General features: G+C 41.3%; 1 protein-coding gene across 1 annotated transcript in view; it reads right to left on the bottom strand.

Annotated features, from left to right (window-relative positions):
* LOC140197315 (contactin-associated protein-like 5) overlaps positions 1-14,041 on the bottom strand; it is a 1,626,808-nt gene extending 1,612,767 nt beyond the window's left edge. The window contains exon 1 of the mRNA XM_072257270.1: positions 13,977-14,041. Within this exon, the coding sequence (XP_072113371.1) occupies positions 13,977-14,033 (57 nt within the window). The 5' untranslated portion in view covers positions 14,034-14,041. The remainder of the gene's footprint in view (positions 1-13,976) is intronic.
* Between the last annotated feature and the right edge of the window lie 1,382 nt (positions 14,042-15,423).

The following is a 15,423-nucleotide window of genomic DNA, read 5'->3' as shown; positions in this document are numbered from 1 at the left end:
TAGTGACAGCTGTCAGTTATTTGAAAGAGGGGGGAAAGTTTTCTGTGTGTCTTCTCTGGCTAGGAGGGCGGCTAAATTGCTTGCAGTGCCAGGGGGATCATTTCAGGGGATCAGCCCCTCCCTCAGTTGTTCAGCTGATCAGAGAGGTGTCAGGAAACTTAGTGGAGGCCCAGTGGGGGAACGGCTTGGAGTCTCTGGGGGAGCACGTTCCCAGCAATGTACCAAGGAACTTCCGAAAGGAAAAGACCCTATTCTTGAAGGCTTGGAGGGACCACGCCCCAGGATGTCGTTACGGATAGAGGGAAGCGATGCTAAAGCCATCCTCGAACTTGGGGCGCAGGTCAAGTTGTTGTACAGTCCGTTTTACAACTGGTGACTGAAGCATTTACCCTTGACAACCGCAAGGGCTCCGGATAGTTGGGTACTAGTCTCAGTAGTTATCCAGAAGACGATGATTGGTTAGTGACCCTGGAGTTCATGGGGGCATTGTCTGGGCACTCAGCATGTCGAGTTGCTTCTGAGGACGTGTGTAGCAGCCTTGAGCCGGTACCGAATTTAAATGAGACCCAGCTGTGGTACGGCCTGGGGAAATAGCTGAGGGTGAGACCCTCTTAGTAGACGCTCCGAACTACCACGAAGGAGGGGAGTTGACCGCTGAAGACACCTCAGTGAGAGAGGAGTTGGCAAGCAGACCCGAGGTATCCCTAGTAGTGTTCAAGCCTTTAGGGTTTGGTTGAGGGGGTATGGAGGTCTCGGTGGATTAGGAAGCTCCCAGATAGTTTGGCCTATGTAGCACCCGTGGATGGGCAGAAGGTCCACTGTTTGGGGAGCAATGTCACTGTGTGTATCTGGATGGGTTTTTGTGTCTGTGGGACTGGTTGGCAAGTTATTTAGAAGTCATGAGGACATGACTTTATTTGGTGGGGGGAGAGTGTAAGAGGTTTCTTCTTTTATGTTACTGCATAGTCTAATTAAAATGGCTTCTTTGTTATGTTATACTTGAAATAGCTTCTTTGTTATGTTAACTGCTGAGAAAGACCTCCTGCTGGCAGTTTGTTTGGATTATGTCACTGATAAGAGGATGAACAAACCAATTGGGATAGATGTTATTCTTTTGTGTGTCTGTAGTTAGTGTGATGCGCGGGTTTTTGGCAGAAGGCAGGAGAGAGAGACAGAAGATGGAAAGGTGCTGTGAGTCTGCTAACGGGGTTGGACCTTGAGCAGGAGTCCAACGTCCAGGGTGCTCGGTGAGGAGAGGAGACGGAGACGGACTCGTGTGGAGCGTCTGGTCGACCACCGTTGTTGGTCCCAGGCAGTCAGTCGAGGTGGTCTGAGGGGAGACGCAGGGTGAAGGAGGGTCCGGAGCTCCAACTGTTTGTGCACGAAGTGATTGAACTTTGATAAGTGTGGCGCCTTTTATTTTCCTTTTATATTTTATTCTCTATTAATTATATAGTTCCAGTAATATCTATAAACTGTAAATCATTTAATCATATCTGGTGTATTGTCTGTTATTTGGGCGGGGTGGGGTACATCACACAGCATCCACACAAACTATTACCCAGTTTAGCGAGGCCGAGGGCTGTTTCCCTAGATGACAGCGAGGTGAGCGACCCTGAGGCTGGCTGGGGGGCTACATAAAACAGAGGAAATATAATATAGCAAGGATGAGCGGGACTGTGAGCCAGCACATTTAGGGCTTTATAAACAAGCAGGATAATTTTAAAATCAATTCTGAACCGTACTGGCAGCCAGTGGAGGGAGGCCAGGATAGGAGTAATATGGTCCCTCTTCCAGGCACCTGTCAGGAGTCTGGCTGCGGCATTCTGGACCAGTTGCAGACGGGACAGGAACGACTGACTAATCCCAGTATACAGGGAGTTGGAGTAGTCCAAGCGGGAGGATATAAGGGCGTGGATGACTTTCTCAAGATCTTTGAAAGAGAGAAACTGCTTGATTTTGGCAATAGTACGAAGCTGGAGAAAACTGGCTTTTACTACTGCATTAACTTGCTTGTCAAACTTAAAAGTGGAATCAAATATCACACCAAGGGATTTAACATGGGGTTTGACAAATTTGGACAAGTTACCAAGACTGTTGATAATTACTTTGATGGAGTCAGGGGGGTGGTAAATAGGACAACTTCAGACTTGCCTTCATTCAGCTGTAAGAAGTTTTGTGCCATCCAATACTTTATGTCCTCAAGGCTGACTGGTTTTGACTGGTCGTTTGGTTTCAGGGGGAGATAAAGCTGTGTGTCGACAGCATGACAGTGGAAAGAAATGTCGTATTTTTGCACAATTTGGCCGAGGGGAAGCATAGATATAGAGAAAAGAATAGGACCTAGGATGGAACCTTGTGGGACCGCGCAGGAGATACTAGCTGGGGGAAAAAAGAATTTGCCTATGTTGACAGAGAAGCTTCTATTTTTGAGGTAGGATATAAACCAGTTCAAGGCAGTGCCAACAACACCAACCCCGTATTGGAGATGGTCTATTAAAATGGCATGACCCCCAGTATCAGACACTGTGCTGAGGTCAAGAAGAATTAGAATGGCAGAGCCACCTGAGTCGATAGAGAGGAGCAGGTCATTATACACTTTCAGCAGGGCAGACTCTATGCTATGATAAGCCTTAAAACCTGAATGAAAACTTTCCAAGATGTTGTTTTGGTGTAAGTAGGGCAGCAATTGACTGAGAATAACCTTTTTGAGAACCTTTGACAGAAATGGAAGTTTAGAAATAGGTCTGTAGTTACTAGGTAAGGTAGGGTCTAAGTTGGGTTTCTTCAGTAGGGGCTGGACCATGGTGCGCTTGAAGCAGGTTGGAACAGTACCAGTGGCCAGGGAGCTGTTGATAATAGAGAGGATGGGACCGGCTATGTGAGTGCTATGAGTACTTTCTATGGAGGTTCGTTTTTTCTCAGGCCTCGCTGTGTGTGTGAGTGGATGTGGGATGGGAGCGTAGGAAAAGGGGCTTGTTTTGCTGTAGTTATTTTTGTTTTGTTGTTGCTGCTGCTGCTTCTGTTATTCTGCATTCTATATTGGTGCCGAAAAGTTTGGCAACACTTGCAGGCTGCCTCCAGTACATCCTTGGGTGTGTTGATTGTTAACACAAATGATGCATTTCACTGAATGTTTGAATGTACATGTGATAAGTAAATAAATTTGAATCTGAATCTGAAGTACTGTAACAAAAACTCCTACAGGAGTACTGTTGAAAGTATCCTGACTGATTGCTTTATGGTCTGCTAAGATAGTTCAAATACACACAACGTAAGAAGCTGAAGAGACTGTTAATCTACATCACTCTCCACCATTGGTAGAATCTGTAATGAAGTATAGCCTCACAAAGGCAACATCATTATCAAGATCCTCACCAAATGCTCCATGCTATCTTCTCACACCTACCACCAGGCAGAAGCACAAAGTCCCACACCACCAGGTTCAAAAGGTCCTGAAGAAAGGTCTCAGCCTGAAATGTCAACTGTTTATTCATTTCCATAGCTGCTGCCTGACCTGCTGAGTTCCTCCAGCATTTGGTGTGTTTTGCTCAAAAACAGTTACTTCCCTTCAACTATTTGGTTCTTGAACCAAATGGTGTAGGCCTCATCATTACAATTTAGCAGCACTATTCTGCCACCTTGATCACTTTGCAATAAAATACACACTTCTGTTCTACTTTCTTCCAAAAATTGTGTATAATGTATCCTTAATGTCTACCTTGTGAATGCTGCTTACATGATACCATGTGCCTCTGATGCTGTTGCAAATAGTAATTTTTTTTGCATTGCATCTATGCATATAAATTCTCATGCAGCTGACTTTGAGTTTGTATTGTATTCTCACCCTCTAAATATAGGGATGCCATTTTATTTGACTTTCTCTTTATTTTTTGTACCTGTCCATAACATCACTGGAAGATCATGGCATTGTTATAGACTCACAAGCTTGGGACTCCTTAATTCCTCTCAGGCTATTGGGGACAGGCAATAAATGCTGGCCTCGCAGTGACTCCCGACATTTCTGTGTTGTGCCTTGCATTACTTCTGTATTGAATGTTAGAGCAAGAACATTCAGATATTAACATCGGATTTTGGCAAGGTTCTGAAGAAGAGTCATAACTTGTGATATTGGTCCCTTTTCTCTCTCTAGAGATGCAGTTGGTCAGTGGAATATCTCCAGCATTTCCTGATTTAATTGATGTAACATCTGTTAAAAAGCAACAGTATTTCTAACATGCACATTGCAGACAGACACACTGAAAGGACTGCAACTGGTGACCAGTGTTATTTGATAATGAACCAGTGGATCGTATCAGGCAGTGAAATAAAAGAGTCACAATTCTTAAAACAGGTCCAGTCGGAGTGGCTCCATCTTTGATTTGTTTTGGCCGTTATAACACTGATGCCACCATGTAATCAAAGAACAGTGGCTGAGTGTAAGAAAAGAATCTTAATTTAAGAGTTTCATCTTTCTCTAGTGATGAACTAACACTGACACTCAGCCAAAGTAGTTATACTTTGTTTCACATCATGTGAAACAGTTAAACAAGATATAGCATATTCAACTCATTTCTATCTCTATTTTAAATAATACTTTTACCTCAATTTTCATTTATTCATTTATACCCATCAAAATGTTTTACATAGAGTTCATAAATTCACACACCAAGTCACTGGATATATTTAAAGTAGAGATTGATAGGTTCTTGATTAGTAAGGGTGTTACAGGTTACAGGGAGAAGACAGGAGAATGGGGTTGACAGGGATAAATGATGGAATGACAGAGAAGACTTCTTGAGCCAATTGGTTTAATTCTGTTATTTCTTGTGGTCCTATGGAGCAATCGAGTCCATGCCAACCATCATGCACCTGTTTCATGTTATTCTGACCCAATCCATTTTATCCACCCTGCATTCTCATCAGTCCCCTCTCCACAATTTCTATCACTCACAATCTCTTGAGTAAAAGCTACTGAGGCCAATTAACCTACCAACCTGCATGCCTTCAGGACGCAAGAGGAAACTCGAACAATAGGAAGAAATGTGCAGACTCCACAAAGAGAACATTGGGGGTCAGGACTGATCCCATATTGGTGGAGACCTGAGGTAATGGCACCATCATGTCACCATTTGTTTTTGCAGGCTTGGAGATGAATAAATGGTCTCTACCTTTGGTGCACCATTCTATAATACAGAATTCATTTACTTTACATGAACAATAGTGATTAGTCATTGGACTAATCACCCGAAGTAAGGAATCCAATTATGACCAGGAAGTAAACAAGCTAAAGTCTTGGTACAATCACAACAACTTGCATCTGAATGTCCTCAAAACTGTGGAGATGCTTATTGACGTCAGGAGAAATGCATCTCCTCTCCACCCACTCATCATCAACAACTCTACAGTTAGCACTATTTCAACAGTGAAATTCCTGGGCATCATTATTTCACAGGACCTCGTGTGAGAGAACCATACCTTCTTCAATAACAAAAAGGCTCAGCAGAGGATGCACTCTTTTGGAAGAAGGTAAAATTCTATCTCCCCAGAACATGCTGGTGCAATCTTACACTGCCATCATAGAGAGCATCCTCCCATCAACCATTACCGCCTGGTTTGGAGCAACATCCTCTCATAATAAATGAAAACCACAATGAACTGTCAGTTCAGCAGAAAACATTATTGGCTGCAGTCTACTATCACTGCAGGACTTCTCTGTGTCCAGGACAAAGAAGTGGGCAGAAAAAATCATTGTGGACACTACCCACGCAGCAAATTGCCTTTTTAAAAAGCTCTCTTCTGGCATGTGCTATAGAGCAATTACAACAAAAACTTTATTATATCTTAAGTGTTTCCTCCCCTGAGCACATAATCAGATCAACCATTCTAGGTATACCTGTCCTCCACCCTCTGTCTATTACACCCATCACTGCACCGCACTGTAAACACTTTAAACTACATTTTATAATGCTGTTTACATTGTAAATTCAAGCTGGTATTTAGGTATTTTTGCATGTTTTATCCCATGACTGCTAACTCTATTTTTCATTAATTATAGTTTCATATAATTCTTTATTATTTATAATTGATAAACTGTGGTGTTCTTGTTGCACATCACTCCAACACACTGACAGCAAATTCCTAACACATGCAAATATATATAGCGAATAAAGTTGATCATTGAACCTTGATACCTTTATTTTCAAAGCTCCTCTACTAATTAGCCCTTGCTGTAAAATATTGTTGCTCTGATCCCATAGATCCATGAGACCCCGAAAAAACTTCCTATGTACTGGGAGGTATCTTTCACTGAGGGCTGACATTGCAAATGAAATTGGCCTTTGATAACAGTGTACCAACAGAGTCTTTGGTCATGAAGTGTGGTTGATTGAATACTGAGGTCCCAAACCCATCTCAGCAAACAATGAAACTATACTTCAGGGAAGAAAACTAGCAAACATTCTCCTCCAGTTACTCAAATTCAAGTGTCAACATTTAAACCAATGGAAGCTAATGAGTTCAATCAGGCTAGTTTCTGTTTAGACATTGCAATTAGGTCTATGCTCACTTCAGTTCCTGACAGGAGCTCAATTATAATGAAACATCTCCCTAGGTTCAATAATTTATTAACTTCCATTCCCTGCATGTCAGTAAGGATGACCAGAAAAAGAATGAATGGAATAATGGACATCATCTCATTTCCCCTTGAATTCTTGTCCACTGTGATAGTGCAATGGAGATTCTACTCTACAAGTGAAGTGAGCTCCTTTTGACAGCCAGTCTCAAAGTAAAATATAAGTTGACAGCATAGTAAAATCTGGTGCAGGAACCAGTAAAAAGCATAATATGGTACTGTGATTAAGGGAAGTTCATCAAAGTTGACAGTTTGGGAATAAGGAGCAATACTACTGCAAATTAGAGGGAACATGTTCCTTCAACTAACCCATGGTGTTCCTCTGCTAAAACTGTTACAACTGAATGCTGGGTGCAAGAAATGTTTCATTTCCAGGAGTCAGTGAGCATGAAAATTGTCTGGCATTTGCCCTTGAAGTGTTCACAACACACAATACATAAGTACTGCATGGGCTAAATACACGCTTTAGTCAGCAGCAGTCAATACTGAATGAACAAAACAATTGGCTTTTGTGTTCGACAAAAACCCTACATGAGATCCTTTGAACATTAGAAGATTCTGGTATTGCACAATTAAGACAAAATTTAGCATTTAGCAATGTAAGGTTCTGGTCCTTATCCAATAGTGAGATCAAATAATTTATTACTGGTTTTAAACCATTAATCAAGTTCATTCTGTCATTTAATAATTCATAATGGGGAATAAGGGAACAGCTGAGGAATTAAACATTTACTTTGTGTCTGTTTTCATGAAGGAATTCACAAAAATAACTAGCGAAACAGCAGAGAGCTAAAGATTTAGTGAGAATGAAGAACAATAAGAAAGAAGCAGTAGTTAACAAAAAAAATCTAGAGAAATTTGTGAGACCAAAAGACAATATATCCCAACAACATTTTATACAGATCCCATAATTTTGAAAATACCTTGGTTATCATCTTCAAAAATTCTACAGACTCTGGAATTGTTAGTCATGATTTCATAGAGCATTACAGGTAAAAATCAAGCCCTTCCACTCATCTTCTGCCTAGTCTCATCCACCTGCATCTGGACTATACCCCTCCATTCATCTACCTATTCAAATTTCTCTTAAATTTTGTAATGGAAACCACCAGCAGCTTGTTCCACACTTGCACCGCCCTCTGTGTGATGAAGATTTCATTTAAATATTTCTCCTTTCACCCTAACTCTATGACCTTTAGTTCTTATTCTCACTCAAGCTGAGAGGAAAAGTCTGTATTCATTCACCTTACCTATATCCCTTATAATATTGCATATCTCTATAAGATCTTCTCTCATTCTCCTGTGCTCCAGGGAGGAAAGTCCAAACCTATTCAACTTCTCTCTGTAGTTCAAGTCCTCAAGTCCCAGCAAAGTCTTGTAAATTTTCTCTACATTCTTTCAGGCTTATTGATAGATTTCCTGTTCGTAGGTGCCCAGAGCTGCATATAATACTCCAGACTCAGCCTCACCAACTTCAATTTAACATCTCTACTCCCATACTACTGAATGCCATGATTTATGAAGGCCAATGTACTAGCAGCTTTGAGGAAATCTGCAGATGCCGGAATTTCAAGCAACACACATAAAAGTTGCTGGTGAACGCAGCAGGCCAGGCAGCATCTCTAGGAAGAGGTACAGTTGTCGTTTCAGGCCGAGACCCTTCGTCAGGACTAACTGAAAGAAGAGCTAGTAAGAGATTTGAAAGTGGGAGGGGGAAGGGGAGATCCGAAGTGATAGGAGAAGACAAGAAGGGGAGGGATGGAGCCAAGAACTGGACAGTTGATTGGCAAAAGGGATATGAGAGGATCATGGGACAGGAGGCCTAGGGAGAAAGAAAAGGGGGAGGGGGGAAACCAGAGGATGGGCAAGGGGTGTAGTGAGGGGGACAGAGGGAGAAAAAAGAGAGAGAGAAAAAGAATGTGTGCATATTAATAAATAATGGATGGGGAAAATTGACTTCTCAAACTTCCGCTAAAACTCCCCCTCGTACCTCATCTGTTATTTATCAGTAATGAAAGGGTTAATGTATAGCGGCTTTTCATGGCTATGGGCCTGTGCTTGCTGGGCTTAGAAGAATGAGAGTGTTCTTATTTAAACATTGAACATTGAAAGGCTTAGATAGAATGGACTCGGAGAGGATATTTCTTATTATGGGTGTGTCCAGAACCAGAGGGTAAGGCCTCAAAATAGAAATACATCCCTTTAGAACAGAAATGAGGAGGAATTTCTTTAGCCAGAAGGTGGTAAATCTGTGGAATTCATTGCCACTGAGAGCTGTGGAGGCCAAGACTTTGAGTATAATTAAAGCAGAGTTTGGTAGGTTGTTCATTAGCCGGGGCTGTCATGGTTCTGTTTGGCTCTTCCCCTTTAACACTCCTTTCTCCCTGATTATGCCCTAATTACAGCCATTAGATTTCCAATTGCTGCTAGTTTACTTAATTACAGTACACCTGGTTAGCATCAGAGACTGTGAAATAAGTACGATGGCGTAACTACACAGGTCGCCAGTTTGTTGGTCTATTCTTGTGTGATGCTTCGTACTTTCGTCCGCTTAGAACCATTAGTTCTAAGTTTAGTTCCAAGTTCTGCTCTAGTTTCAAGATAGTTCCTGTAGATCCCGTCTCCTTGTCAAGGTTCCTCCAGTTTGCTGTTTTATGTTCACGTCTACGCCAGCATCCCCAACTCAGTCGACGTGCTGGTGTCCTGCACTTGGGTTCTCCTCAGTTGCCCCGTGCAACAGGGGCATCAAAGGTTAAGGGGAGAAGACAAGAGAATGGAGGGATAATAAATCAGCAATGGTGGAATAGTGGAGCAGACTCGATGGGCTGAATGGCCTAATTTCACTTCTTTGTCTTTGGTCTTTTCAGGACAAATTGGAGAACCCACAGAATGTACTCAAAAGCCACCAGTGTGAGATGAACTGTCCAAGCTCACTCCAATGAGGATGGGAAGTCTTCTATGACCTCTGAAAGCAGGGTCCTCTTTCCAGAGATGGTTAGTCCCAGTTATCACATCTGCTGTCTCTGACAACCCCTCTTCTGTATAATTTTCCTTTCGATATTCTGGAGGTTTTCTTTTTTCTTCCTCTTGAACAGGACCCTCATAATTTAGAAGTATGTCATCTGAGCTGTCATGCATTAAGGGACTTGGGAAACAAAACATCTGCTTCTGCTTTCACCATACTTAAAGTCATAGAGTCATAAAACACTACTGCACAGAAACAGGCCCTTCAGCCTATCTAGTCTGTGTCTACTCCCATTGACCTGCACCTAGACCATAGCCCTCCATACCCCTCTCATCTTTGTACAGTACCTATCGAAATTTCTCTTAAATGTTGAAATCGAACCCACATCCATTACTTGCACTGGTGGCTCATTCCACACTCTCATCACCCTCAGAGTGAAGATGTTTCCCCTCATGTTTCGCTTTAACCCTTAACCCATGACCTATGATTGTAGTCCCACCCAATATCAATGGAAAAAGCCTGCCTGCATTTACCCTATCTACAAATGTATATCCCTCATAATTTTATATATTGTACTTCTATCAAATCTCCCCACAATCTTCTATATTCTAGGGAATAAAGTACTAGCCTATTCAATGTTTCTCTATAACTCACGTCCTCAAGTCTCGACAACACCTTTGTAAATTTTCTCTGCACTCTTTCAATCTTACTTACATTTTTCCTGGAGGTAGGTGACCAAAATTGCACACAATGCTCCAATGTCTTATACAGTTCCAACATAACATCCCAACTCCTTGACTCAGTACTATGATTTATGAAAGCCAACGTGCCAAAAGCTTTGGTTACAACCCTGTTTACCTGTAATGCCATTTTCAAGGAATTAGGAATCTGTATTCGCAGATCAGGGTGGCGGGGTGAAGATACGTCTCCACCAAAGGAGGTGGAAGGTGATCCTTCTCTCCACTATCCTTCAAGTTACCCTTGGGGAAGATGTAGCACCTGTTTTGCTCCCTGATCAGGGGCACGTGAAGCCATGGGAGCAGGTGGTGGGTGGTCATATGAGCAGCTGGTCTATATAGAACATAAGAAATAGAAGCAGGAGTCGGCCATCTGGCCCGTTGAGCCTGCTCTACCATTCAATAAGATCATGACTGATCCGGCCACCTACTTGCCTTTTCCCCATAACACTTAATTCCCCTACTATGCAAAAATCTATCCAACCTTGCCTTAAATATATTTACTGAGGTAGCCTCCACTGCTTCATTGGACAGAGAATTCCACAGATTCACCACTCTCTGGGAAAAGCAGTTCCTCCTCATCTCCATCCTAAATCTACTCCCCTGAATCTTGAGGCTATGTCCCCTAGTTCTAGAGTCACCTTAGAGAGGAAACAACTTTCCTGCCTCTATCTTACCTATCCCTTTCAATATTTTATAAGATCTCAAATATCACAATTCCTTGTTGTGAGACCATTGAAGCCAAGCAGACAGTCTCTGAAGAGTATTGATGATGGCTGGGGTAACCCACCTTGTAAAGATACTGCCCAGAAGAAGGCAATAGCAATCCATATCTGTAGAAAAATTTGCTAGGAACAATCATGGTCAAGACCATAATTGCCCACATCATATGACACAGCAGGTAAGATGATAATAATGATTCCCTGTTCCTTCTGTTCTACAATAATTCTCAGTGCCCTGCCGTTCACCATGTAAAACCTACCATGGTTGCTCTTGCCAAAGTATGACACCTCACAGTTGTCTGCATTAAACTCCATTTTCCATTTTTCACCCTATTTCTCTAGCTGATCTGAATCCCAATGCAAGCCTTGATAGTTTTCCTCACTGTCCACTATGCCCAATATCTTGGTGTCATCCACAAATTTGCTGATCCATTTTACCAAATTATCATCCATATCATTGATATGGATGACAAGCAACAACAGACCCAGCACAGTCACTGCATCACACCACTTCCAGTGATAGTGAACTTAGACTTTTAACTTTTCAGGATTGTGTAAACAAGATGTTTTTTTCTTACCAGATTGAAAGTTCTTTAAATATAAAGGTGCTAGTTCATGTTTTGACAATTATATGACTGTGCTTTTCTTAAGATGGCAGTTCCCATACACCCTTTTCTGCTTGATCTGAGTCCAGGGTTAACTCACAGTGCTAGATTAGCGTTACACTACATTCTCTCATTGATACTAAATTTGAGTTTTTCACATGCTTCCCTTCACTGTGTCTCTGTAATGCATGGTCTTCTGCATCTATCCATTCATCTCTCTCTCCCGCTCTCTCTTTCCCTTCTCTCTCACACTCTCTCTTTCTCTCATACACATAAGTTACCTCTTTTCACTGTGTCTCTCTGATGCATCTATCCATCCACCTCTCTCTCTTTTTCTCCCTCCCTCTCTCTCTCACATTCTTTCACTCGACCTCTCTCATAAATACACACAGTTACCCTCTCACTCTGCATATGTTCCTCTCTCACACACATACACACACTCTATCACTCACACTCTCTCTCACATATACACGATCTCTTTCTCCCTCTCTCCCAGAACATGCTGTCAGACTACTTGACATTTTGTCTCAAATTACATACATCTAGCATTATTGACATCAAAAGCAAATGATTACATATACTGGAAAACTGAAATAAACCAACAAGCCTGGGACTCTCAGTGGGTCAGGCTGCACAAAGAGAGTTAACCTTTCCAGTCAATGACCTTTGTTCAGAACTAGGAAAGGTTAGAAGTAAACCAGGAAAGTGGCTAGAGGAAGGGTTATAAGTGACAAGAACACGAATAAGTTTTGTAATACAGTTAGAGAGGGCAGAAATTAGATGAGAGAAGAGATGATGGAGCTATGGAAAATCATTGGTGAATAACAAAAGAAATATTTGAAAGAAATTCACATTGGAGGAAATGAACAAGTACGCCACACTGTCAGCAGAAAGAGAGAAAACAATCAACAAAAGTTGAAATAATTGTTGATTATCTGAAATGGATGAACTCAAATATTGAATCCTGTAGGCTGTAATCTAACTGAGGAGGAAGATGAGGTGCTGTTCTTGAGCATTCATTGGGCTTCATTAGAACAGTGTAAGTGGTCTAAAATAATGAAGACAATGAGGGAATGGAATGGAAAATTAAAATGATAGGACATTATTAATTCATGGTCATATTTGAGAAAATATTGTGCAAAACTATTGACCTTTTTGATTTCAATGAAAGGAAACTTGACTGCAAAGGCAACACACTAATCTGACTACGTTGAAAAAATTGAAGGTCAGTGAGCTTCTGCTGGGAAAGGAAATGCCTCAAAAGATAATATCAAAATCTATTTGAAGAAATTCAACATGACATCTAAAACTAGGAAGACATCGCAGTCAACAAATATACTTGGAGGAAATCTGTTCAAGAGGGAACTGTGCTAACTGAGAACAACATCTACTGTGCCACAGAGAACAAGCGGCAGCTGCAGAAGGAGAGACTGAACAACCAGGAGACCAAACCACTAACCATATCCAGCACTTACATGTGTCCACACCACACCGGTGTATGTGGATCCCAGATTGGCCTCTACAGCCACCTGAGGACCCAGCAGTAGACAACCCCTTCAGAGAACATCATACACAACTCAAGTGATTGCACTAAAATGCTGCTAATTGGGTTTGAATACACCATCAACTGTCTGCCACCAAGTGTTCATGTTCATTGAGTATCTTTCTGTAATGCTGCACATCTCCAAATGTTGCACCTCCAGAGTATCAAATAACAAATATTGCCAATATTCCCAACATTCTGCTCTCCTTGATAGTGAGAAAAACAAGCCACACCTCCATTTTAAATATTTTCACTTCAGCAAGAAACCTGACGTAAGTGTTTCCCTCATAAGACTCATGTTGGAAGGATCCATTTTCACATGAGATATAACAGTAGACGATAATATAATCACATCTGGAAATATTTTGGCAAGCTGTCAGCAAAGAAGTATGCCTTGAACAACGAAGAATGAAAATGATTGAGCACCTCTTTTAAACCACAGAAATAGACCTTTTGATATATTTCTAAGGTCTTGTATCAAGTTTACTATCCCGCCAAATATAATTCAGCGGTTTGATATTTCACATTCTATGATTCTGAAAGTGCTTGGGTGCGCGTGCAAATCAGTCATATACTGGTTGACCTATTTCATGCACCACTGGTCAAACAGAAAAAAAAATGGTCAATAATGTTCATAAGGATTCAGAAAATGTATTGTGTTCCTATAACATGGACCGCTTTGCAATATTGCATTCAGAAAGGAACTTTAAAACCACCAATAATTTTTGATATTGGTACGGACTTGTAATAATCTCACGTAAATTACCTACCCAAGTGTTGTCTTCTTGGCGGTATTGTTTCCAGTTTCTTTCAGTGTCACTGAACATCAGCACATAACTCGTCACCCAGTCTGAGCTCCCATATCGGCCTTGGGTTGCTATGGCAGTAATTTCCGTTCTCTCTCCCAAATCTATCTGTAACCATTGGTATTTGTTCGAATCCAATGGAGACCATCCACCTGCTCCTGTAATAATGAAACAGCACTGTTCAGTTAAGCAGTACTTTCAAAAAATTACTTTACCAGGGCTTTTCATCTTCAACTACAAGGAGAGACTTGATAGACTGTTTTTATTTGTTCCCTTAGAGTACAGGAAGCTGATGGGTGAACTTATGGAGGCTTATAAAATCATTAGGGATATAGATAAGGTGAGTGGCATAGGGGAGTCCTGCACCTGGACCATAGCTGTACATGCTCTTCCCATCCATGTACTTATCCAAACCTCTTTTAAATGTGGAAGTCAAACCCTCATCCATCACTTTAACTGTCAGCTCATTCCACATTCTCACCATGCTCTCAATGAAGCAGTCTCCCATCATGTTACCCTTAAACATTTCAGCTTTCAACTTTAGTTTAATTCAGGTCGCCAGGTCCTGGCAACCTCCTTGTAAATTTTCTTTGTATTCTTTCAATCTTGGTGATAATGTTCCTGTCAGTAGGTGGCTAGAACTGCACACAATGCACCAAATTAGGCCTCACCAACGTCTTCTACAACTTCAATATAACATCCCAACTCCATATAGGGGAACCTAATGCCAAATGGCAGAGATAGAAGGTGAAATGAGACATTAAAACGGGCTTGTATAGCAATCTTTTTCACACAGAGGGTGGTAGGTTTATGAAATGAGCAGCCACAGGAACATGGCTGGAACGTGGGTACAGAGACAATGTTTGAAAGTTATTTGGACAGTTTAATAGGATAAAATTAGAGGGAAATGGGCCAAATACAGACAAATAAGATAGGTTCAGGTAGGCAACATGGTTGGCTTGGATGAGTTGGGCTAAAAGTTCTAATTACAAGTAATAAACCTAAAAAAAATTATGAGATTAATCATTATTTAATGTATTTTTGTTTGATGACCCTATATCTAACATTATGGATGATATTTTTCTCAATTAAGTGTTTCACAAATGGCTACTTTATTAAGTACTCCTGTACCCCTGCTTGTTAAAGCAACTACCTAAACAGCCGATGACATGGCAGCAAATCAATGCAAAGAGCATGCAGACATGGTCAAGAGGTTCTGCTGCTGTTCAGATCAAATGTCTGAATAGGGAAAAATGTGATCTAAGAGGCTTTGGCCATGGAATAATAGTTTGTGCCTCGTGGGATGGTTTAGAGAATCTCAGAAAATGCAGATCTGGGATTTTCACACCCAACAGTCTCTAGAGTTGACAGACAATGGTGCAAAAAAAAACAAAAGAAAATCCAGTGAGCC

Source organism: Mobula birostris, chromosome 5 (assembly GCF_030028105.1).
Source record: "Mobula birostris isolate sMobBir1 chromosome 5, sMobBir1.hap1, whole genome shotgun sequence".
Classification (NCBI taxonomy): Eukaryota; Metazoa; Chordata; class Chondrichthyes; order Myliobatiformes; family Myliobatidae; genus Mobula; species Mobula birostris.
The sequence above is the reverse complement of the archived record's forward strand: the minus strand, read 5'-3'. Positions and strand labels throughout refer to the sequence as shown.